The sequence below is a fragment of the Rousettus aegyptiacus genome, unplaced genomic scaffold (genome assembly GCF_014176215.1).
Source record: "Rousettus aegyptiacus isolate mRouAeg1 unplaced genomic scaffold, mRouAeg1.p scaffold_m13_p_10, whole genome shotgun sequence".
Taxonomy (NCBI): Eukaryota; Metazoa; Chordata; class Mammalia; order Chiroptera; family Pteropodidae; genus Rousettus; species Rousettus aegyptiacus.
In genome coordinates, this window is record NW_023416285.1 from 111,581 (window position 1) to 132,161 (window position 20,581).

Below are 20,581 nucleotides of genomic sequence, written 5' to 3' on the forward strand. Positions count from 1 at the left end.
AAGCTGTCTGTGGGTGCCGTGTCTGCTTTCCCTTTGTAAACTGCTCCCGTTAAATCGTGCGTCCATGGCTTGTCATAAGATGAGTAAATTACAGGGAACGTGAATATATGTGCAAACATAGTTTTAATATAATTGCCTTAATTCTTAAGTTCACGTCATTTAACTTGAATGATGACAGTGTTTAACAGCCGGCTGTCGAAGTCCCTGAACATTCGACCACCTGCTCCTGTGAGGTGACTACAGAGCAAGAGCGCGGGGAGCCAAGGCGGTCACTGGGCTCACGGGCTCCTGGGGTCGCTGTCCCCTCCTGCCTGCCCTCGGCCCCTGGGCACCCTGGCAGCTCCCTCCTATAGCACCAGAGTAAGGGGGGCCTCATGCAGCCAGCTCCCCCCTTCCGGGGCTATGCAGCCCTCTACGTTGTCTGTCCCCAGATGTGAGGTCCCTGGGCATCCCCTTGCCGTCAGCCCCAGCTTTTGTAGGAACGGATGATCCCTGTCACGTTGGCAGGCTGTTATCTTGGCCCATTGAGCCAGAATATACTTGACGAACCCATAAAGGGCAATACTGCTGGCCCACGCTCTCGGTCGCTCGGCCGTCTGGTGTCTCGTTCACATGGCATGTGGTGTCACTGTGTACCATGTGTGCTGATGACGGCAGGCACAGGCTCAGGGGCAAGAAGGGGTCACAGCCCCCTGGGGAGGGGTCTAAGCTCTGAAGACTCACAGGTGAGGCATGAACTGCACTGACAGAGACTTGCGTCATCGGACACAGAGGCCTCGTTTGATTTAATGAGTTCCCAACATTTTAAGGTCAAGACTTAAACTCAGACATAAAAGTCTGAGTTTCTAGCTTCTCTGGGGAGAGTGGGGCTTGTCCAGGCACGGGTCACGGCAGTCATGGCAGAGGTGGCCCCGGAGGTGGGAGAGGACTCAGGGACCAGTGCCATGCAGGGACATGGCACAGGCACGGGACACTCAGCCGGAGCAGCCTCCACCTGGTCCACCGTCCACCTTCGCAGAGGCCTGAGGATGGAGCTTCACTGTGCCCGTCACAGGCGGGGGCCTTGAGGGCCGCAGTCAGCCAGCTTCCCCAAGGCCACAGGCCAGAGGGGGGCAGGCAGGGACGGTGCCGACAGAGCGGGGCATGGCGCTTTCCTGCCGGGCCGTCACAGCGGGGGGCTGCGGGCCTCGGCCACCAGCTGGCACATGTGGGGTCCCGCCCTCCCGTGATTCAGTGCACAGACTTCCGGGTGGTGTTTGGGCCTCTGGCTGTGAAGAAGCTGGGCCTTCTGACCCCACACAGCTGTGGTCAAGTGAAGACACGGTGAGACTGAACACCCAGGAGGCTGGGGAAAACGGGGTGCTGAGGGCGGGCCTTCCGGACACAGCTTTCAGCTGAGACTCGAGCATGAGAAAGCTTGGGCTGAGGGCTGTGAGGCCTGAGGCCTGTGCTCGATCGCAGTGAGCACTGAGGGCCCGTGGGGGTGACAGCGGTGGCAGTGGGCTGCCTCCTGGTGAGAGGACTCCGGGACGGGTAGGGTCTCCAGAGGACACCCCTGCCTGTGACAGCAGAGGACCCTGAGTGGGCTGGCAGGAAGCCATGTGAGGGAGACTCTTGGTGGGGGGCAGGCTGGGCACGGCATGCTCATAGCTGGCCAGAAGACGTGCCAGGTGGTGTGGGGGCAAGAAATGAGGTCCAGGGGGACGGGCCGAGGAAACGGAGACGCAGTGGGGAGGACAGCCCACAGAGGTGGTCTGAGCCTGACCATCGCCCTGGACAGCAGCCCAGACAGGGGCAGATGGGCAGGGCCAGGCCAGGGCCTCATGGGGTGTGTCGACAAATCGCTGCCCTCGGCTCCCTCTGCTGAGACAGGGGGGTCCTGACAGACGGGACAGTGAGCCATGTCCTCAGTCAGACTGGGGGGGCTGGCTGCTCTGCTCTGCCTTTGAGCTCACGGCCATTGACTCCAATTTCCAGCCACTCACTGAGCGGCGTGAGGCCCCCACAAGGCAGGAAGCGGCAGGTGTGGGGCAGGAGCCTGGAGGTGTCTGGGGTTCCTGGGTCAGGGGCTTGGCTGAAGCCCTCGGAGGCCCCGCTGGGAGGGGAGCCATGGGTCAGCGGCCTCCGGGCCTGAGTGCGTCAGGTGTGCCCCCGCCAGGTGCTGCTGTGGTCAGCCAACAAGGTGTTTGAGGAGCTGACAGACATCGAGCGGCAGTTCCACAAGGCATTCTACACCGTGCGGGCGTATCTGAACTGTGACCGGTACTCGGTGGGCCTCCTGGACATGACCAAGGAGAAGGTGAGGCCTCGCCCCGTGGGCCTCCTGCCTGGCGGGCTCCCACTGAGGTGCCGACTCAGACGCCGCCTTCCCCTCTGCCCAGGAATTCTTCGACGTGTGGCCGGTCCTGATGGGAGAAGCCCAGCCGTACTCAGGTCCACGCACACCCGATGGCCGTGTGAGTCGCAGTGGGCAGGCCCAGCGGGGGGTGGGGAAGGGCTGGGGCGGGCCGCGGCGCGCCAGAAATGGCCGCCTGCCTCACCTCTGGGGAGGCTGCCATCAGGGTGCTGCCAGGGGCCCCTCACTTCTGTGGTCTGTCTCTCAGGAAATTCTCTTCTACAAAGTCATCGACTACATCCTCCATGGCAAGGAAGACATCAAGGTCATTCCGTAAGTGCCAGGCCTGCAGGCAGAAGGGCTCTCTGTGACGCCTCACTGGCCTGGGGGAGTGGAGGGAGGTGAGAAGGGAGGTGATGGCCTGCGGCACCAGGACGGCCAGGGTGGACATCCAGGGGACCAGCCGAGCTGCTTAGGTGGCCCTGTCAGCAGCAGCTGACCTGCAAGGCCCTCAAGGTCTCGTCTTGGCTCGGCCAGCCATGCGGGCAGGCAGATCCCCGGCAGGAGGCACCCGACCCAGCATACCCAGTGGCGTGGGACAGGAGAGGGCGCCCAGCGCAGGGAGCCACACAGCAGATGGAGCTGGAGGCAGGACTACGACCGGGAGAGACTGGGGAGGGCAGTCAGCCATTCCCAGTCCTGCAGCCACGTGGCCCCGGGACCCCACCCTACAGGTCCCACAGAGCAGGAGGGAAGTGGCCCCACCAAGGAAAGGCGTTCCCACAGGGTGAGGGCCTCAGCGTGGGCACAGAAGGAAGGATGAGGCCGCACAGATGCCCCCAAACCTGAAGCCTCCCTTCCCACGCCCTCATCAGCTTCCCCGCCCACCCCTGTGCCCGGAGTGCAGAGCGCGCAGTGAACGCCAGCACACACAGTCACGCACACCCCCAAACACCCCGTGCCTGCTCCATCTGACCCTCTGCGTCTCTCCCCCAGCACGCCCCCGGCTGATCACTGGGCCCTGGCCAGTGGCCTTCCAACCTACGTGGCAGAAAGTGGCTTCGTGAGTTCCCCAAGACCCGGCCCTTGCCTGCGGCCACCCTGATCCCTCACGCCCCAGCCCTGCCCCCCAGCCTGGTGCCTCCGCGGCTCCCAGCTGCTGCCCAGCATTGCCCACCCGGAAGCTCGTTGACTGGAAAGTTTTTTTGGATCGTGCTGCACATTTGGTTGCTTCAGCTGAAATGGTTTTTTGGTCTTTTTTCAGATCTGTAACATTATGAACGCCCCTGCCGACGAAATGTTCAAATTCCAGGTATCTATGTATTCATTTATAGAAAATGGCTATGGTGGTTCAGAAACAATAAACTGAATCACTTGTTGCTGCTTAAGAAGGCACCTGAAAATCTCAGTGACTAACGGCAGCAAGCGCACTGCTCGCTCGCATCCGCAGGGTCGCTGGGCTTGGCCGGGCCCCAGCAAGGGTTTGAGCCTGCCGCTCGCCCTTCACCTGGGCACACACAACCTGGGCAGGCTCCCTCCTGCAGGAGGCCTAGGGTCATGTGCACCTGGGGAGAGGCCTGCGGCAGGGGCATGTGAGACAGCACTGACCGGTCGCATCGCCTGTGGGGCCCTGAGAGCCTTGTGGGAGTGCGCCCCAGTGTGACCAAAGCACCAACATGGCGAAGCCACCCGGGGACCATGTCCTCGACCCCTAGTGGCAGAGGGCACAACGCGACCCATGCATGGTAGTGGGCGATGTGAGCAGACCCTAGAGGAAGAAGGACCCCGTCACTGCAGTTTGAGGGCAGAAAAAGTGGGCTTCATCCGGGGCCAGGCCAGAGCAGCCGTGATCTCTAGATGCCTGTCCCCGCAGGAAGGCCCTCTGGATGACTCTGGGTGGGTCATCAAGAATGTCCTCTCCATGCCCATTGTCAACAAGAAGGAGGAGATTGTGGGCGTGGCCACGTTCTACAACAGGAAAGACGGGAAGCCTTTCGATGAGCAGGATGAGGTCCTCATGGAGGTGAGCACCTGCCGCAGGCGCAGCTCCGGTAGGGCACCTGTGTGGCGGTGCAGGACACACGCCTGCTCGGCTCCTAACCCAGCCTCAGGCCCACGGAGAATGGGGACAAGGAGCGACCGTGGCCCCACTCCTGAAAGCCAGGCTCCTGGGCAGGCACCCCAGGCCCCACGAGAAGCGCCCACTGGCCTGGGAAACACGCCTTGGACAGCAGGGGCCGCGAGGCTGACGGGCCGCCCCGTCCGCAGTCTCTCACGCAGTTCCTGGGCTGGTCGGTGCTGAACACGGACACCTACGACAAGATGAACAAGCTGGAGAACCGCAAGGACATCGCCCAGGACATGGTGCTGTACCACGTGAGATGTGACAAGGATGAGATCCAGCTGATCCTGGTACTGCTCCCGTCACTTCCTGTCTCCTCCCTGCCCAGCGGGGTGGCAGGCACCCAGGAGCTCTGGCTGTCCTGGGCGCCCGCATGCTCTGTACTGCCCCGGGTCCCTTCCCAGGCCTAGTCTCCCGTCAGAATGCTGACGAGGGCGGGAGGCAGGGCATGCAGGAGGGGTGGCGCCACCCCCCACACTGTCACTTGTCTCTGCGGCAACCATTATTCTTTTGTGCCAGATGTCACTTTGTCCCATGGTCACAAGGGTGTAGCTGACGCTCTCTGTCTCTCCTAGCCAACAAGGGAGCGCCTGGGGAAGGAGCCTGCTGACTGTGAGGAGGACGAGCTGGGGAAAATCTTGGTCAGAACCTGACCCCCACCCTCGGGGGGGTGGGGCTGGAAGGGCCTGAGGCTGGGGGGAGATTTCTTTATCCCAGGAGACTAAGTGTCGTCTTCTGGTGTTTGCTGCCGTCTCTGTGCCACGCGTGTGCCTGTGCCACGCGTGTGCCTGTGCATCCGTGCGTGTGTCCTTGACGACATCACTGTCTGCCCAGCTAGGCAAGTGTCCTTGTCTGTGGGGGAGGCGGGGGCTGAGCCAGCAGGGGATCAGTGTCCCAGCTACAGGCCAGAGGCCCTGGAGGGCAGGTGTCACCGGACACCTGGGGCATCTGAGGCTAGACAGACGAGGAACCGCGGGGACTTAGGTGGGCCTGCCTCCCTCAGCCCCGCGGTCCCTCCCGCAGAAGGAGACGCTGCCCGGGCCCACCAAGTTCGACATCTACGAGTTCCACTTCTCCGACCTGGAGTGCACGGAGCTGGAGCTGGTCAAGTGCGGCATCCAGATGTACTACGAGCTGGGCGTGGTCCGGAAGTTCCAGATCCCCCAGGAGGTGGGGGCGTGGTCCTGGGATGTGGGGGCGTGGCCGGGGTCCCAGGTCCCCTAGGAGGTGGGGGCGTGGTCTTGGGAGGTGGGGCGTGGCCAAGGGGCCCAGGTTTCCCTGGAGGTGAGGCCAGGGAGAGGCAGAGAGAACAGGACATCCTCTGCCTTGGAACACAGAGGCCCTCAGGGATGGTCCCAGGGAGAAGGGGATGGCTTGCCCTCAGCTCTGCTACGTCCTCGTGGTCCCCCAGCTTCTGCCCTGCTCCCACCTCCACACCCCAGGGGCCTCCATCCCCCAAATTAAAAGACCAGCTCTTCTCATGCCCCTGACAACAGGGCAGGGCCTGGCATTTTCAGAAGACATTTTACTAAACACTAAAGGAGGATACAAAAAGAAAAACTTACAGACAATATTAACAGAAAAAAAAACCCAATATTTCCAAATGATTTTCTGGCTATAAAAATCACAGAGACAGTAAGGGGCTCCCGGGTCCACCTCCTGGTGGCCGGAGGGCACCGTCCACGCCCTGCAGCTGGCCTTGGCCTGCGCACCTGCACTGCGCCTCCCCGTCACCTGCCAGGTGCACGCATATCTTGCCACACTCAAATACCCATGCCCAGAGCGGACCTTTTCCTCGGTGCCGCCACAGACCGCTCGCCTGCTGGGGTACCCTTCCTGGCTTGGGGCTGGGCTGTCAGACGGGGGCCCCGAAGCCCTGCGGATACTAGGCTGTTCCAAGTGGGGCACGGGCCCCTCGGGCTACAGGGGCGCAGTCCACCCATCAGGTCAGAGGGGACCCCCCACGCCCAGCTGAGGGCTCCCGGACTTCGTCTCCCGCCCTCCCTCAGGTGCTGGTGCGGTTCCTGTTCTCTGTGAGCAAAGGGTACCGGAGGATCACCTACCACAACTGGCGCCATGGCTTCAACGTGGCGCAGACCATGTTCACACTGCTCATGGTACGTGGCTGGGGCAGGCGAGGGCGGGCAGGGGCGGGGTTGGGGTGGGATGAGGGTGCACGTCCCGCACCTGACCCAGATCTCAAAGTAGGGGTCCAACAGGGGAAGAGCCTTCATTCATACGGGAGGGGCAGCAAGCTAGGCCCAGCTGCCCCTGCCCTGGGGGGCCGCGGCAGGAAGGCAGGCGAGGGTGCTGGCCAGGCCTCAGGACCTGGCGCCTGTCCCCACAGACAGGAAAGCTGAAGAGCTACTACACAGACCTGGAGGCCTTTGCCATGGTCACGGCCGGCCTGTGCCATGACATCGACCACCGCGGCACCAACAACCTGTACCAGATGAAGTAGGCGCCCCCCGGTCTCCCACAGACCCAGCAGGGGAAAGCGGGGCCCCTCCGAGGGGTGGCAGCACTCACGGGCATGCCCCTCCCTAGCCCCACTGGGGCTCTGAGCACCGCTCTCTGTGTATGACCTCCGCGACAGGTCCCAGAACCCCTTAGCCAAGCTGCATGGCTCCTCGATTTTGGAACGGCATCACCTGGAGTTCGGGAAGTTCCTGCTGGCAGAGGAGGTTCGTGTCCCCAGTTACTGCTCACGTGCTTCTAGCGACTGACCGCGCCCACAGCCCCCTTCCTTCCATGCAGGAGGGTTGTGGGCTAGGCACCCTGGTGGGGTGAGGAGCAAGGTGTTGGGGCGGCTGAGTCCGGTGCCATGACTTGTGGGTGACCGTGGGCCAGCAGCGCCCAGAGCCGAGGGCCACACTGAGATGGCCCTTCGCGCAGGCCCTGAACATCTACCAGAACCTGAACCGGCGGCAGCACGAGCACGTGATCCACCTCATGGACATCGCCATCATCGCCACCGACCTGGCGCTCTACTTCAAGTGCACACCCCTGCCGCCCGCCCCGGGACCTGCAGGGCGCCGGGGAGCCTGGCTGGGGCGGGAGCGTGGGGCTTGCGTCCCAGAAGGGTGGGAGGGTCCTGCGTGGGTGAAGGGAGAGGTGACCAGCTCCCCTTGTTCTCGTGTTCAGGAAGAGGACCATGTTCCAGAAGATCGTGGACGAGTCTAAGAACTACGAGGACAAGAAGAGCTGGGTGGAGTACCTCTCCCTGGAGACCACGCGGAAGGAGATCGTCATGTGAGCAACTGATCCTGCACCCCCAGACTAGGGACCCCAGAGTCCCCTGTGCTCTGAAATACAACCACTCTTGCCTCAAGGGCTTCAATGTCTCTACGCAAGGGCTCCACCTCGCTCCTCGTTTTCAGGGAGCCAGCCAGGGCACCCCGTAGTTCCCAAGGTTCAGCAGTAACCCACTCACCAATGAGCCTACTCCTTCTCCTGCAAGGTGGAGACTCAGGCTCCCCCAGCCTGTTCAGAATCCCACAAGGAAACGTGTCAGTCACTGCACTTAGAGGCACCAGATAAACTCCTGGTGATTTTACTTTGTGGCTGCGAGCAGGGAAGGGCAGCAGCGGTGCACAGGCCGTCCTCTGCTGGGATGGCCCATGGTCACCAGGGCGCTGGGATGGAGCCGAGGGAGGGAGGCTGATCTGGGCCTGCCTGGAGCTCCGTCTGCCCACAGGGCCATGATGATGACGGCGTGCGACCTGTCTGCCATCACCAAGCCCTGGGAAGTTCAGAGCAAGGTCAGGAGTCATACGGGCCCGACTTCCTATCAGTGCTTTGTGGGACTGCACTGAGGAGGAGCCCGACGTCGGGGACGGACGCACTGGTTTGCAGGCAGTGCTGAGGGCAGCCGCCCTGCTCCGGGGCTGGGCCAGCAGTTGCATGGTGGGAGGTGCCGCTGTGCTCACTGTGTGTCAGGCCGAGATGGTGGGGCTCCCAGGGGGGTCCGGGACACAGAAGACGGAAGGCGCAGAGCCTCTTACATGTTCTCAGGACAATTTCTGACCACACGCTAGACTCCACAGGATGAGTGCTTTGTGTGCCCCCCAGGTCGCTCTGCTGGTGGCAGCTGAGTTCTGGGAACAAGGCGACTTGGAAAGGACAGTTCTGGATCAGCAGCCTATTGTGAGTGTTGCTTCCAGAATCTTCCACCCCCATGTGGTCCATGAGAGCCTCATGCAGATAGGGGATCTCCAGGGATTCTGAGGTCCTGGGGCCTCAGTCTCACTTTGTGGGTCATATGACATGAGCCGGGCTGAATTTAGGTGGCTCCTGATCTAGGTGAAGCTGTGACCTCATGCAGAGGTCAAACCAGGCTGTGGTATGAAGACAGGAGCCTCTGTGGGCCCAGGCGGCTCTGCAGTGAACACAGCTGGGCCTTCAGCTGCTCGCAGAAGGACTGGGGCAAGACAGCTCTGGCCACGGGGAGAGGGTCAGGCCAGAGGAAGCTGGGGCGGGAGCCCAGGGGCCCACGCCGTGGTAAATGAGTGACGCCTAGGCCTTTGGGCTCAGTGGTGTGGGATCGAGAATATGCTGCTAGAGCATGATGGCACCTGCATGGGATCCAAGGGGACCTGGGCGGTGTAGTGGTGTCAACGACACGTGGAAGGGTGGAAAGAGGGTTTGCCTCACAAGCCGACTCCAGTCAGAGAACGGCTGTCCGAACATGGTCTTGGGGAGGCTTTGGGGCCAGGCATAGACTACAGGAAGGGGCACCCCGACTGAGCATGGTCTCTTGGGAAGACAGGTAGCGCATTTGTTCCCTCTGGGCCAGGCCTCTAGGAGTCCTGCCTGGCTCACCCTCATCACGCCAAGCTCCAGACTGTGGGTAAATGCTAAGAGACTGAGGCAGCTCGGGGTGTTCCGGAACCTGTGGGCACCAAGGACAGCTCCTCTAGGCTGCGCTGGAGTTGGGGGAGGGGGCTGTTTGCTCACCTGGAGCCAAGTCTTGGCTCAGTACCATGAACAGTTCCTGGGGTGGGGGACGGGAGCAAGTCAGCACTGTGGACACTGACCAGGCTGGCTCAGAGGCGCTGGGGGCATCCTGGACCCGCCCCCCCCCCCCCCCCGCAGAGGGCGACGTCTGTCAAAGCGGGCTGGGCCCCCAGGCCAGGGCCCTACCGTCTTGTAGGTGCTGTGCTTCCGCGAACATGCTCATCTGAGCTAGATGAGCTGAGCGAGTCCTGGGGGCACCCCGGCCCCCATGCCTAACTGTGTCTCTGCTCCTCCCCCACAGCCGATGATGGACCGGAACAAGGCGGCCGAGCTCCCCAAGCTGCAGGTTGGCTTCATCGACTTCGTGTGCACGTTTGTGTACAAGGTGAGGGGATGTGCACGGCCCGCCTGGGTTGCTGGAGGGGGAGGGGGCTGGTGGGTCACCCGATCGCCCAGGCCCCCACCCTCCTCACATCTGCACTTAACATCCTCAGCGTAGCCCCAAGGGGAGACCCTCCCACCTCCACCTCACCCGGTCAGTTTCTCAGGCGCTACACTCTCCCTGCGGGATTCCTCCCTCTCAGTGTCCTGGCCCTCGCCTCGAGGTCTCACCTCACATGTCCCTTCCCCAAACCCCACCTGGGACCTGCACGTTGTTCTCGGGGCCCTGGCTGCACGTGTCTGCGTGTGCATTTGTTCAGGTCTGTGAACCCTGGGAGGACAGGGATGGGTCCACCAGACACAGGTGAGTGTGCTTTGCATAACTGACAAGTGACGGTTGGACACCAAAGACATGGAGCAGGCACTGTGGTGTCACAGCTCAGGGGACCAACCAGGGACTGAGGGGTCAGACTGCAGAGCCCTCCCTAGTGACGCCCAGTATGCCCGCAGGCTCCACTCCACCGTGTGCGGCCTGTGGGGGCAGAACCCCCACTCCGAGGAGGATGTTGTCTGGTTCTAACTGGACCAGCCGCACCCCCACCTCGGCCCTTGTGCCTCCCACACTTCCCTTTACTGAAACCCCGGCCCCTTCCCTGCCTCCACAGCAGGGCCGGAGTGCAGGAATGCGGGCCCGGGATATGCAGCCCAGCCCCAAGGTCACAGGTCACAGCCCCACACGCTCCACAGCCGATGTGGCGTGTGTCCACGTGTGAGCACGTGCATGTGGGGTGCGTGTATGTGACACGGGGACCACAGGACCTGCATGTCTGCCCTGCTCCTCTGCAGTGGACTCTGGCTGCTCCATTCCTGGGGTCCTCACCCCACGGTGACTGTGTGTGTCATGAGCTCCCTGTCTGCTTCACAAGCACAACCCTGAGCCCTCCTCCCTTTTTGGCGCTTCGCTGGGAGAGTGACATCTCAGTGATCCTCCCTCCTCCCGCCAGGCAGGCCCCTCTGGCTGCCAGTTGGGGCCCAGGCGCGGGGGCCCAGGAGCCAGTGGGGGTACAGTCCGACTGCTCCGCTTTCTTTCCAGGAGTTTTCCCGTTTCCACGAGGAGATCCTGCCCATGTTCGAACGGCTGCAGAACAACCGGAAGGAGTGGAAGGCCCTGGCCGATGAGCACGAGGAGAAGGTGAAGGCCCTGGAGGAGAAGCAGCAGCAGGAGGACAGGACGGCGGCCAAGAAAGGTCTGGGTGCCCTTGATGCCACACTCGCGCTGCGGGTCGCGGGCACTGGTATATCACGACATCGAAGCGTGTGGGGGCAGAATGCAACAGCAGCGTGAGGCATGGAGAGGGCGCAGGGTGCAGACAGGCCGTGGTGGGTGCTCTTGGGTTCCCGACCACGAGGCCGCCCGGGGAATCTGCTGACGAGGCTGGAAGGAAAGGGTCCCCTGCCACTCTCCTGGGGGCTCATCTCCCTGAGCGAGTGGCTGACTGCATTACTTCTCCTGTCGCAGGGGGTGTGGGGGGGGGAAGCCCTATGAAATACCGTGGGCTCTTGGCAGCCCTATTCACAGAGCAGTTCCCTCCCAAAGAACTAGTCTACCTGTGCATCCATGCCCCTCACAAACAGCAGAGCCCCCGCTGCCCCGAAATAAAGGAAAGCAGCTAAATACCACGAGCCAATAGCCGAGTGAGCACGACATCTCTCCCTGCACTGTGTGCTGCTCGCCCTGCATCCTGGGGACATGGCTGCACTGTATCCACGTCCGGCACACCCCGCCCTGGACACATGGCCGTGTCACCCTGGTGTCTGCCTGTGCTTGGCTACCTCGGCTTGGAGACTCATTGCTGTTCCCTGCTGTGGGGAGGGAACCAGTGCAAACAAGATGGTTCCGGGGTGACGGGAGGCCAGGACTGAAAGTGTCACCAAGGGCTCAGATAAGAAAGGCTGAGCCCAGCTAATCGGCTTAGGCTGACCACGGCTCTCCCTTCCTCCTGCAGGGCTGGTAGAGGACACACGGAGCAGAAGGGAACGGGCTGACTGCTCACATGGCCATCGCTCATAGTCTTGTCTTCTCTTGCAGTGGGCACAGAAATTTGCAACGGTGGCCCTGCACCCAAGTCTTCGACTTGCTGCATCCTGTGAGCCAGTCAGTGGGGTCTGATGGCCCTCTCCCCCTGCACACCTGCTGGGACTCTGCCTCTAACCATTTGGTACAAAAGGTTAGGAAGCCTGAGATGACTTAAGACGATTTCGGATATTTTGAATTTTTTTTAAGCTTCGCGTTTTTATAAACTAAAGCCAACTACTAATAACTTACACAGTGTAGCCTACACTTACACTCATCCATTTTTGGATACATAGTAACCCACTGAGACCTTTGGAAGTCTGTGAACTATGTGTCTAAAAACACTGGGTAAGACTATTCACAATTGCACATGTATTTATGTGTATATAGGTAGGTAGATGGGGACCTAGAGGCCATTTCCCATCTGGTTTCGGGAAAAAATTATGACCAGAAGATAAAAATAAAAAATAAAACAAGCTACCCTTTTACGTGGTGGAAATTATGGCAGAGAGCACATTGTATATGACCAAATGGAAAATTCTTCCAGAAATTTCAAGGCCAAGACTTGAGTGAGCTGTGTGGAAATCTGTAATAAACTCTCTGCTCCGAACTGTGTTGACCGACCCAGAGGACAGAGCAGACATTAAGCCAACACCTGTGGTCTGCCAAAGCTCACCTTTACAACTTGGGTCCCCTTGCTGCAGCAACCAAATACTCTAGTCGCTTATTCTGTGAGCTAGGGAGAGTCAGACCCAAATTGGGTAACGCAGGGCTCACACTTGACACAGGGACCAATTATCTGGTAGAAATGGTCTTTCAGCTCCTAATGTGACCTCCAGAGCATTCATTCCTCACACTGGTGAGTTTGCTCCATGGGAAACTTTCATCTTCAGGCCAGTCATAAGGCCAATTCAGATGGCACTCAAGCCTTCCCAGAGCTGCCAGGGAAGTGGGGGTGCTCTCCAGAGGAACATTTTAGTTTCCATCTCAGTGGTGCCACCTAGTGGCAAGGTCCTGTGGCTGGGGCCCAGGCCCCTCCACGTTCTTTCTGAGGGACTCAGTACCAGCGACTGCTCAAGCCTGGGTCTCACCAACCTCACAGATGGGTTTACGCAAGCTTCACCTTAACCAAAAAGAGGGCTTTGAAGTGCCGGTATGTTGCTCCCCATTTTCTCTTCCATTTGAATACCAACTCACTTTACAAATGAAACTGGGGCTCCAACCCTAGAAAATGTGCTCAAGAGCAGTAGCTATGATGTAGCAACATTCCAATGCCAGGCCTCAAGGGTCGGAAGGGCTCGGCCCGCAAAGGCTGGAAGTCACTGTCCACTCAGGGACCGGGGCCCAAGCCCCCTGAACAGCTTATGCAATGCCCCAGACTAGTCCTTGGTAGGCCACATCCCCTCCCTAGGGTTAAAGGGAGGATTTATGAAGGGGGTGGGAGGCTGGAAATCCAGGTCTCAACTGGAAGGCCACCCCCAAACATCTGCACTGACTGCCACGCCCATCCAAGGGTCTGGCCCAGGACTCAGAGGACTGAAGATGAAGCAGCACCCACGATGCCCAGGCCAGCTGTACCTCCAACACAAACTGCACCCTGAGGGGCCCCCCACCGGGAGGCCCCAGAGATCAGGTGAATCAGGTGACACAGTTTGCATACTTTCCTCCGTCCCCCTCATCCTGCATCTTCTGAAACACCCCCTCCCCTACCTCACATAAAGGTAGGGCAATAAAGGAGAACCGCAGTGTCACGTAACACAGAAAGCTTTATTCGTCCACACTGCTGCGGAGGAAGGCAGGCTCACTTCAGTATGCTGTCATCTCGGGCTGCAGGGTGCGAAGGGAGACACGGGTGTCATTACACACTCAAGCAAACCCAAAGGACCACTTCGGATCTTCAGTGTTAAATGGTCCGTATCCAGTTCCAATGGAACCAGCACCGCCCGGCCTAAACTCTCGTCCTCGTTCATCCTTATCCACGCATGTTCTGACCAGAACCGCCACAGCAGTCAGAGGGACAAGTGTCTGGTCCTGGTCCCATGGCCTGAGAGAGGCCTGGCCAGTTCACATCTACGGCCAGTTAACCTCCAAGGCCTGTGAGTGTCACCATGTCTCCCACAACATCCATGACTGTCCCCTCCCATTAGAGAACGATCCACTGGGCCCGCGGGATAGAAGCGGGTGGCCCCTGCCCTCCACCGTGGGCTTTCTTGGAGATGCCTGTCTCTGAAAAGCTGGGTGGAGGACAAATCTGTCAGATTCCCTATACCCAGTACCTTCTGCTAATTCCCTCTCAATCCGTTTCAGTTCATCCTGTTTCTTCTTCTCCTCCGCGGCCACCCTTCTCTCCTCTTCAGCCCGAGGCTTCAGGTAGCCTGTTTAAGGAAAACAGGAAGGCAGGTACTTCCCACGAACCTCTTCACAGAAACGCTGCGCCAAAGCAATTTGTCCCCACGCAAAGACACCTTCCGGTGCACCGTGAACCCCAGATATACCTACTTTCAATTTTTCTTTATCTCGATGGATGTCAAGGCCTGACCTCCACCCCTCAGCAGAGCCCAACCCAGAGAACAGTCACAGGGTCCCCGCAGCCCCCAGGGGCCCCGCCGCCTTACACCACACGCGACATGGGGCTACCTCGTTTTGGACCGCAGCCCTCCTCCAACACCCCTCGCACCAGTTCCTACACCAGCCAACGCCGCGGGCGTCCGCGCGTCAGAGCGCACTGCGGGTCGCCGCCCGAGCTGACCCCGAGTCAGCCCGCCCCGCTGTCGCCCGTGCGCTCCGCGGGGTCCCTGGCCGGGGTGACGAGCAGCCCCCGCCCCCCGCGCTGGGCCCACGGTCACTCACTGTAGCGCTTGGCTCCATAGGCCACGCCGAGGAACAGGGCGGAATAGCGGCCGAGCTGCGGGAAAAGGGCGGTCAGCGGCGGCAGGGGCGGCCCAGCCCGCGCGGCGTCTCAGCCCACAGGGCGCGGGGTGGAGGGATGCGGTGGGCGGAATAGGGGGCTCGGGGCGCCGGGGGAGGGCAAGGGGGTCGCGCCTGCGGGGCCGCGAGCGGATTCTGGGCGGGGGTCCCGGGCTCCGTGGCGTCGCATACGCGGAGGGCTGCGCGGAGCCGAGCACCGGACGGCGGCCGCGAAGCCTGGTTCACCTTGATGAGCGGAGAGACCTGCACCGGCGGCACCATCTTGTCCGTGACCTTCGCACCGGAAGAGCACCCGGCGGACTAGGAGTCGCGAAGGCGCAACCGGGAGGGCGCATGCGCCGCGCGCCCCGGGAGCGTGGGACGTTTCCGGGCGCGGGGTTGCCTGCGCGTGCGCACTGGCCGCGGCACGCGGGGGGCGTCCCGGGGTGGGCCTCGCCGCTGCCCCGCGGCGCCTTCCCCGCCGCCTCGGACGCTTTCGGGCCAGGGCGAGCGCACATCGAGGCCCGCACGGCGTGCGTCCAAACGCCTGAAATGTAGGTCGAGCAAACAGTGCACAGGGGAGTGCATCCTGTCCAGCCCGCGTCTGTCCGTCCCGGCCAGGAGCGGGCACGGAGCCCGCCTACCCACGACCAAGTGGCCCCGGCCGGGTCCAGACCTGTCCAGGCCCGCGGCCAGCCCAGTCAGCCCCGAGGATGGCCTGAGAAGGGGCTCGGGGCCGGGGAAGAGACTGGAGGCTTTGGGCAAGGAATCCAGGTCCGGGGACTGAGTGGGCCCAGGATGCAGGTCCCCTTCCCCGAGGCCTGGCCCAGTGGAGGGGCTGGCGGCGCCTTTCCCCTCGGTTCAGGCAGGCTCGGCCCTTCACGGTGCAGAGTGAACTCTGGGCCAACCAGCTGCGAGGCAGTGTGGAGGGCCGCTGCGCATGCGCACACCCGTCCCCCCCTCGAGCCGTTGGGCAAACATCAGGTGACAAATATCTTTACTCTCCCCTGCATTTTAAAATAAACTAGACTCCTCAGCAACTCTTGCTTCCAGAATCAAAAATAAGTGTCTCTGGGGCCAAAGGAGGGGCTGTAGTGCTAGCGGGGGGTGGGAGCGTTGGGGGGGGGCTACACACTGGTAGCTTCCACTTGGGGGGGGTGGTTAGTGACCAGTGGAGGACACTCACAGGTGCGTGCACACACACACACCTCTGCCCAGGGAAGACCCCTGAAGCCAGGGGACTCACCTTGGCTCAGGACCCTTCCTGCGGTCTGGGGAGTGGGGTCCCTCCTGGCTCGGGACACCCTGCCGGCTTACCACTGCACCTGTCAGGGCAGCTGTCCCGTTGCATCCCAATATCCCTAAGAGCTGGCTCCAAGGCTATCTTTAGTGCTGCACTCAGACCCTGGCTGGCCCCAGAAACCCTCCCCAGGGGCCCTGCTGGCCCTTCCGGCCTCCCCCTGTCAGGGCCTTCTGAGCACAGGCCCCACATGTCATCCCCTTGCTGTGTGACACCCCCACTTCTGCAGCCCAGTCAGGGTTCCTCCAGGTGTCAGCCAGACGTGGCCTGTCTGGGAGCCTTGGGGTGTCTGTATGACGAGCAGCCAGGCTCAGGCCTCCCACATCAGTCACGTGTGTTCCCCCCTCTGGGGACCTCTAGGCGGAGCCCCACGGGAGCCTTGGAAGCTCCAGGGGGACCACACCTCCCAGGTTGCTCAGAGTGCCTGTTGTCCCGCACTCACATGGTGTTGGCAAACGATGATGGGAGTACCTCGGGTCCTCGGGTCGCTGTGTGACTGAGGTGTGTGCCCCCGGGGGCAGGCCCCCTGCTAGGCAGCACTCACAAGTGCCCCCAGGCACCCCAGCCCACCACTGCAGCTGCACAGGCTCTCCGCAGCCCCCTTCCTGCACACCGAGGGCTGCAGCTGCTGCCTCTCACCCAAGACCAGGGCATCTGGCCCCTGACGGTGTAGTGACTTCTGGCTAACAAGCTCCTGGGCCAGACACTGCCCATGGGGCCATGGCGTGTGTGGCAGGAAGAGAAGGGTGAGTGCCGGCCCCGGCCATCTGCGTGGCCCTCCATGCCCTCCTGTGTGCCAGACGAGGAGCTCCCCACCCTGAGGACGTGGAGTGGGAAGGATGGCCCCGGCACCAAGGTTGGGGGACCTGGGACTTCTCTGCATCAAGGCGGGGGCGGGGTGAGGGCACAGAACATAGTTAGGGGACACCTGGGGACTGGCTACCAGGGCCACTTAGAGCAACTTTGGGCAAACCTGAAAAAGATGCCTTCTGGCTCCTGCTGGCCCCCAGGCCTTTGTGCCACATGCAGGTGGCCCTAGAGATGTACAGAATCCAGGAGAACAAGGGCTCCTGAGGGGGGCAGGCGGGAGGTACCCAGGCAACTGCGGGCCCAGCTGGGCAGGGCAGGATGAGGCCATCTGAGTCACTGCTGACCATCAAAACTCACTGTGCAGTTGTCCGGTCCCCTGGGTTCCCTGAGCCTGTCCTTGTAGGGAGTGGCAGGCAGAGTCCGAGCTGTCCTGGGGGACTGGGCAGGAGCTTAAGACGGTGACCTGGTCGGGAACGGAGGGCACAGGCCATCCAGTCAGACCCAGCATGGTGAGTGTGCAGCGGGCAGCCAGCTGAGGCGGGACGTGTGTGTTGCACACGTGTGCCCTCACGTGCATGACTGATGTGTGTTCGTGTGTGTATGTGTGTGTCGTGGGGGCTGGGGATAGAGGAGACCCAGGTCCCGTAGCTGCCTTGTAGACAGGATGGGGCTGGAAAACAGAGGGTCCCGGCCTTTGCCCCAGCAGGAAACCCAGGCTGAGCCCTGTGCCTGCTGGCCATTGGCACAGTCCATTTGCTCTTTGGACACATGGAGGCCCAGCTGGCTCCCAACTGGACTGTAGACCCAGCAGGGTGAAGTTCAAGATGGACTGTGGGTGCTGTGTGGTCAGGGCGTCCTTGGCTCCCTCACCTGCAGCTGCTCTAGCTGGAGACCCAGATCCAAGCGCCGCAGTCCACCCATCCTCCCCTGAGGAGACCCCCAGCTGGTCTAGGGGACCCTCAGCCTTGGCATTCTCACCTCAGGCCAGCAGGAAGACCAAGAAGAAAGAAGGGGGGGCCCTCCGGGCCCAGAGGGCCTCATCCAATGTCTTTTCCAACTTCGAGCAGACCCAGATCCAGGAGTTTAAGGAGGTGAGAGACCCTCTACCCATAAGTTCCTCCCAGGGGTCCCCTGGGAATCACATGCAGGTGACCGAGAGAGCCCACCAGTGCCTCACCCCTGGACCAGTGAGAGGGGCCGCCATCCTCACGTGGCTCGGCCAGGCCGTGACCCTGGGCTTGTTGCAGGCCTTCACGCTGATGGACCAGAACCGTGACGGCTTCATCGACAAGGAGGACCTGAAGGACACCTACGCCTCCCTGGGTCAGTGCCGGGGTGGGGGTGGGGGGTGAGGCGCAGCACAGCCACTGCCCTCAGTCCCACCTGCCACCCCACAGGCTGTGGGGGAGGGTGGCCCCGGGGAGAAGCCCCCCTCTGCATCGGTCAGGGCCGGCAGAGTCCGCACCAGAGTGGGGGGCAGAGCCCAAGCACAGGAAAGGAGGCTGGCCCTGGGCCAAGGGAGGGGCGCCACCACACGGGGAGGCCCAGGGACACAATGTGAGCCCAAGGCAGCCTGGCCCCTGCCCTCCCCCGACTCCCATCCGGGGACATGCTTGTCTCAGCCTGTGGCTGTCCTGTCCTTGAAGCTGGGGAGGACGGGCTGGTTTCTACCTGGGGAGGTGGGGGTCTGGGCCCCCCTCACACCCAGGTAAGCAGATCACAAATCTGCGGTCCACCTCCCCAGGGCTCAGGGTTTGGGGTCCTGTGACATACACAACCTGCACCCCACTGCACCTGGGCCAGGCATCCCCCCATTTGCTCACTTCCCTCCCTCGAGTCCCCGGCTTTGTTCTGGGGTCACGTGGAGAATGACGGGGTGGGCAGCTGCTGGTGGAGACGGTGGATGCATTGACAAGAATGCAGAGCGGGGGGCCCCTGCCCAGTGACCCTGTGTTTGCAACAGGCAAAATCAACGTCAAGGACGATGAGCTGGACGCCATGCTCAAGGAGGCCTCGGGGCCCATCAACTTCACCATGTTCCTGAACATGTTTGGGGAGAAGCTGAGCGGTGAGCCCACGGCCGCCAAGCACGCAGCACCTCCCAGCGCTCGGACATCCGCACGTCTTGCATGAACATCCAGATTTTCAGACAGTTTTTTCAGGCGCGGCAACCCTTGGTTAACCTTGTAGCTTGCAAGGTCCTTGTCAGCTTACAATCCCTTATTTTTTTATTTTCGTTTTTTACTTTTATTTTTTAATGCCTACAGCACCTGGTCTTCCTAGGTGACCTCCCATCCAAGTACTAACCAGGCCCGACCCTGCTTAGCTGCCGAGATCAGATGGGATCGGACGTGTTCAGGGTGGTGGGGCCCTAGACTCCAGATGTCTCAAAAAGCCCTCGGCCCCACATCTGTGCCCCCCGCCCCCACCGCTGGCATGCGAGCTTGGCACTGAGCCCGGCCCCACCTCTTCCTGTCTGCCTGCTGCCTCTGTCCCCACTGCCTGCGCATGCCCAGCTCTGGGGCCCACAAATGGCCCCTGCGGAAACCGCAAGTCCCCAGGTGCTCACGGCCTCTGTGCATAGGTACGGACACTGAGGAGACCATCCTAAATGCCTTCAAGATGCTGGACCCCGATGGCAAAGGCAGCGTCAACAAAGACTAGTGAGTGTGGGCACAGGCCCCTGCCCCCTCTGCAGGTCTGAGAGACACTAGCCCACCGCCCCCCAGCTCCCCAAGACCCTGAGTCTCTCTGGGCAGCTAAGGGCAGAGCCCAGCCTGCTCACTCAGACCATCGCTGGGTCAGCGGGCGACCTGAGCCCAGGACTGGGGACGGGCACATGCCAGGCACTTGGCTCTAGTGCCCCTCAGTCTACGCCCACGGGGAGGGGACAGGAAAGGCTCCTGGTGCCCGAGACTGAGTGAGCCCACCCTCCAGGCATCCCCACCCCATGGAGGGTCCTCAGTGTGAACTGGCCTGGGTCACAGGCTGCCAGGAGCCTCCATCCGGCTGGCCCAGTGTGGAGTCCTGTCCAGCAGCCTAATCCAGGTCCTCCCTGTTTGTCCTCAGCATCAAGCGGCTGCTGATGTCCCAGGCCGACAAGATGACTGCGGAAGAGGTTGGCCCCTCGGTCCCCCCACTCCTCTCCCAGGGCCCTCTGTGAAACCCAAGCATGGGCCTCAGGACTCCAGGGCTCCACAGGGGGCAGGGGGGGCGACCCAGCCCCCCAGAGGCTGTGGGTAGGCCCCGAGTGGCCCAGCCCCTCACTCTGCAGGGTCCCTTGCCCCTGGCGTCCCCAAGCGCAGAAACAAAACTGAAGCCCGTTGGAGTCCAGTGCCTGTAATTCACCCTCAGGCTGCAGCCCTCGGGGGTGCTTTTGTTCTTCCTGTGGTGCCTGGGCCTGACCCCCAGCAAACTGTGCTCGCAGGTCGACCAGATGCTCCAGTTTGCCACCATCGACGCTGCGGGCAACCTGGACTACAAGGCACTGAGCTACGTGCTCACCCATGGGGAGGAGAAGGACTGAGGGGCGCCTCCCACGCCCACCTGGGCTGCGGCCACATCAATAAACCTGAACCCACAACCTGCCTGCGAGTGTCTGTGGGGGAGGGGGAGGTGCTCCCCACACGGTCCTAGCCCCAGGTGGGGGGTAAGCTTGCCCAGTGACCAGAGGCTGGGAGAGGATCTGGGATGGGC

At 61.7% G+C, this 20,581-nt stretch overlaps 3 protein-coding genes and 1 pseudogene across 5 annotated transcripts in view; 2 read left to right on the forward strand and 2 right to left on the reverse strand.

Annotated features, from left to right (window-relative positions):
* Positions 1–12,058, forward strand: part of PDE6B (phosphodiesterase 6B) — a 28,678-nt gene extending 16,620 nt beyond the window's left edge. The window contains exons 1-20 of one of the 2 annotated variants that reach the window (XM_036227351.1): positions 1,248–1,323; positions 2,159–2,299; positions 2,382–2,456; positions 2,604–2,668; positions 3,332–3,398; positions 3,600–3,647; positions 4,209–4,358; positions 4,604–4,747; positions 5,033–5,098; positions 5,481–5,627; positions 6,467–6,574; positions 6,805–6,914; positions 7,054–7,141; positions 7,353–7,453; positions 7,602–7,709; positions 8,155–8,218; positions 8,529–8,603; positions 9,715–9,798; positions 10,888–11,041; positions 11,884–12,058. In XM_036227351.1, the coding sequence (XP_036083244.1) occupies positions 2,285–2,299; positions 2,382–2,456; positions 2,604–2,668; positions 3,332–3,398; positions 3,600–3,647; positions 4,209–4,358; positions 4,604–4,747; positions 5,033–5,098; positions 5,481–5,627; positions 6,467–6,574; positions 6,805–6,914; positions 7,054–7,141; positions 7,353–7,453; positions 7,602–7,709; positions 8,155–8,218; positions 8,529–8,603; positions 9,715–9,798; positions 10,888–11,041; positions 11,884–11,945 (1,731 nt within the window). In that variant the 5' untranslated portion in view covers positions 1,248–1,323; positions 2,159–2,284 and the 3' untranslated portion in view covers positions 11,946–12,058. Of the gene's footprint in view, positions 1–1,247; positions 1,324–2,158; positions 2,300–2,381; positions 2,457–2,603; positions 2,669–3,331; positions 3,399–3,599; positions 3,648–4,208; positions 4,359–4,603; positions 4,748–5,032; positions 5,099–5,480; positions 5,628–6,466; positions 6,575–6,804; positions 6,915–7,053; positions 7,142–7,352; positions 7,454–7,601; positions 7,710–8,154; positions 8,219–8,528; positions 8,604–9,714; positions 9,799–10,887; positions 11,042–11,883 lie in introns of those variants that run through there. The other variant, XM_016159338.2, reaches the window with a different exon arrangement.
* Positions 12,059–13,616: 1,558 nt separating this feature from the next.
* Positions 13,617–15,130, reverse strand: ATP5ME (ATP synthase membrane subunit e). Its single transcript, XM_016159337.2, has 4 exons — positions 15,022–15,130; positions 14,719–14,773; positions 14,145–14,243; positions 13,617–13,695 (listed from the first exon to the last, which is right to left on the reverse strand). The coding sequence occupies exons 1-4, from the start codon at positions 15,055–15,057 to the stop codon at positions 13,670–13,672; spliced, it is 216 nt and encodes a 71-aa protein (XP_016014823.1). The 5' UTR covers positions 15,058–15,130; the 3' UTR covers positions 13,617–13,669.
* Positions 15,131–17,289: 2,159 nt separating this feature from the next.
* MYL5 (myosin light chain 5) lies at positions 17,290–20,468 on the forward strand. Of its 2 annotated transcripts, XM_016159325.1 has the most exons (7): positions 17,290–17,394; positions 17,869–17,976; positions 18,133–18,208; positions 18,849–18,953; positions 19,470–19,548; positions 19,955–20,003; positions 20,313–20,429. In XM_016159325.1, exons 1-7 carry the CDS (start codon positions 17,392–17,394, stop codon positions 20,409–20,411), a joined length of 519 nt encoding a protein of 172 aa, XP_016014811.1. In that variant the 5' UTR covers positions 17,290–17,391; the 3' UTR covers positions 20,412–20,429. The 2 variants fall into 2 exon arrangements, with proteins under 2 accessions (XP_016014811.1, XP_016014810.1); XM_016159324.2 differs by lacking the exon at positions 17,290–17,394 and having other exon boundaries at positions 17,684–17,976; positions 20,313–20,468.
* LOC118609240 lies at positions 19,144–19,262 on the reverse strand (annotated as a pseudogene).
* Positions 20,469–20,581: the final 113 nt, after the last annotated feature.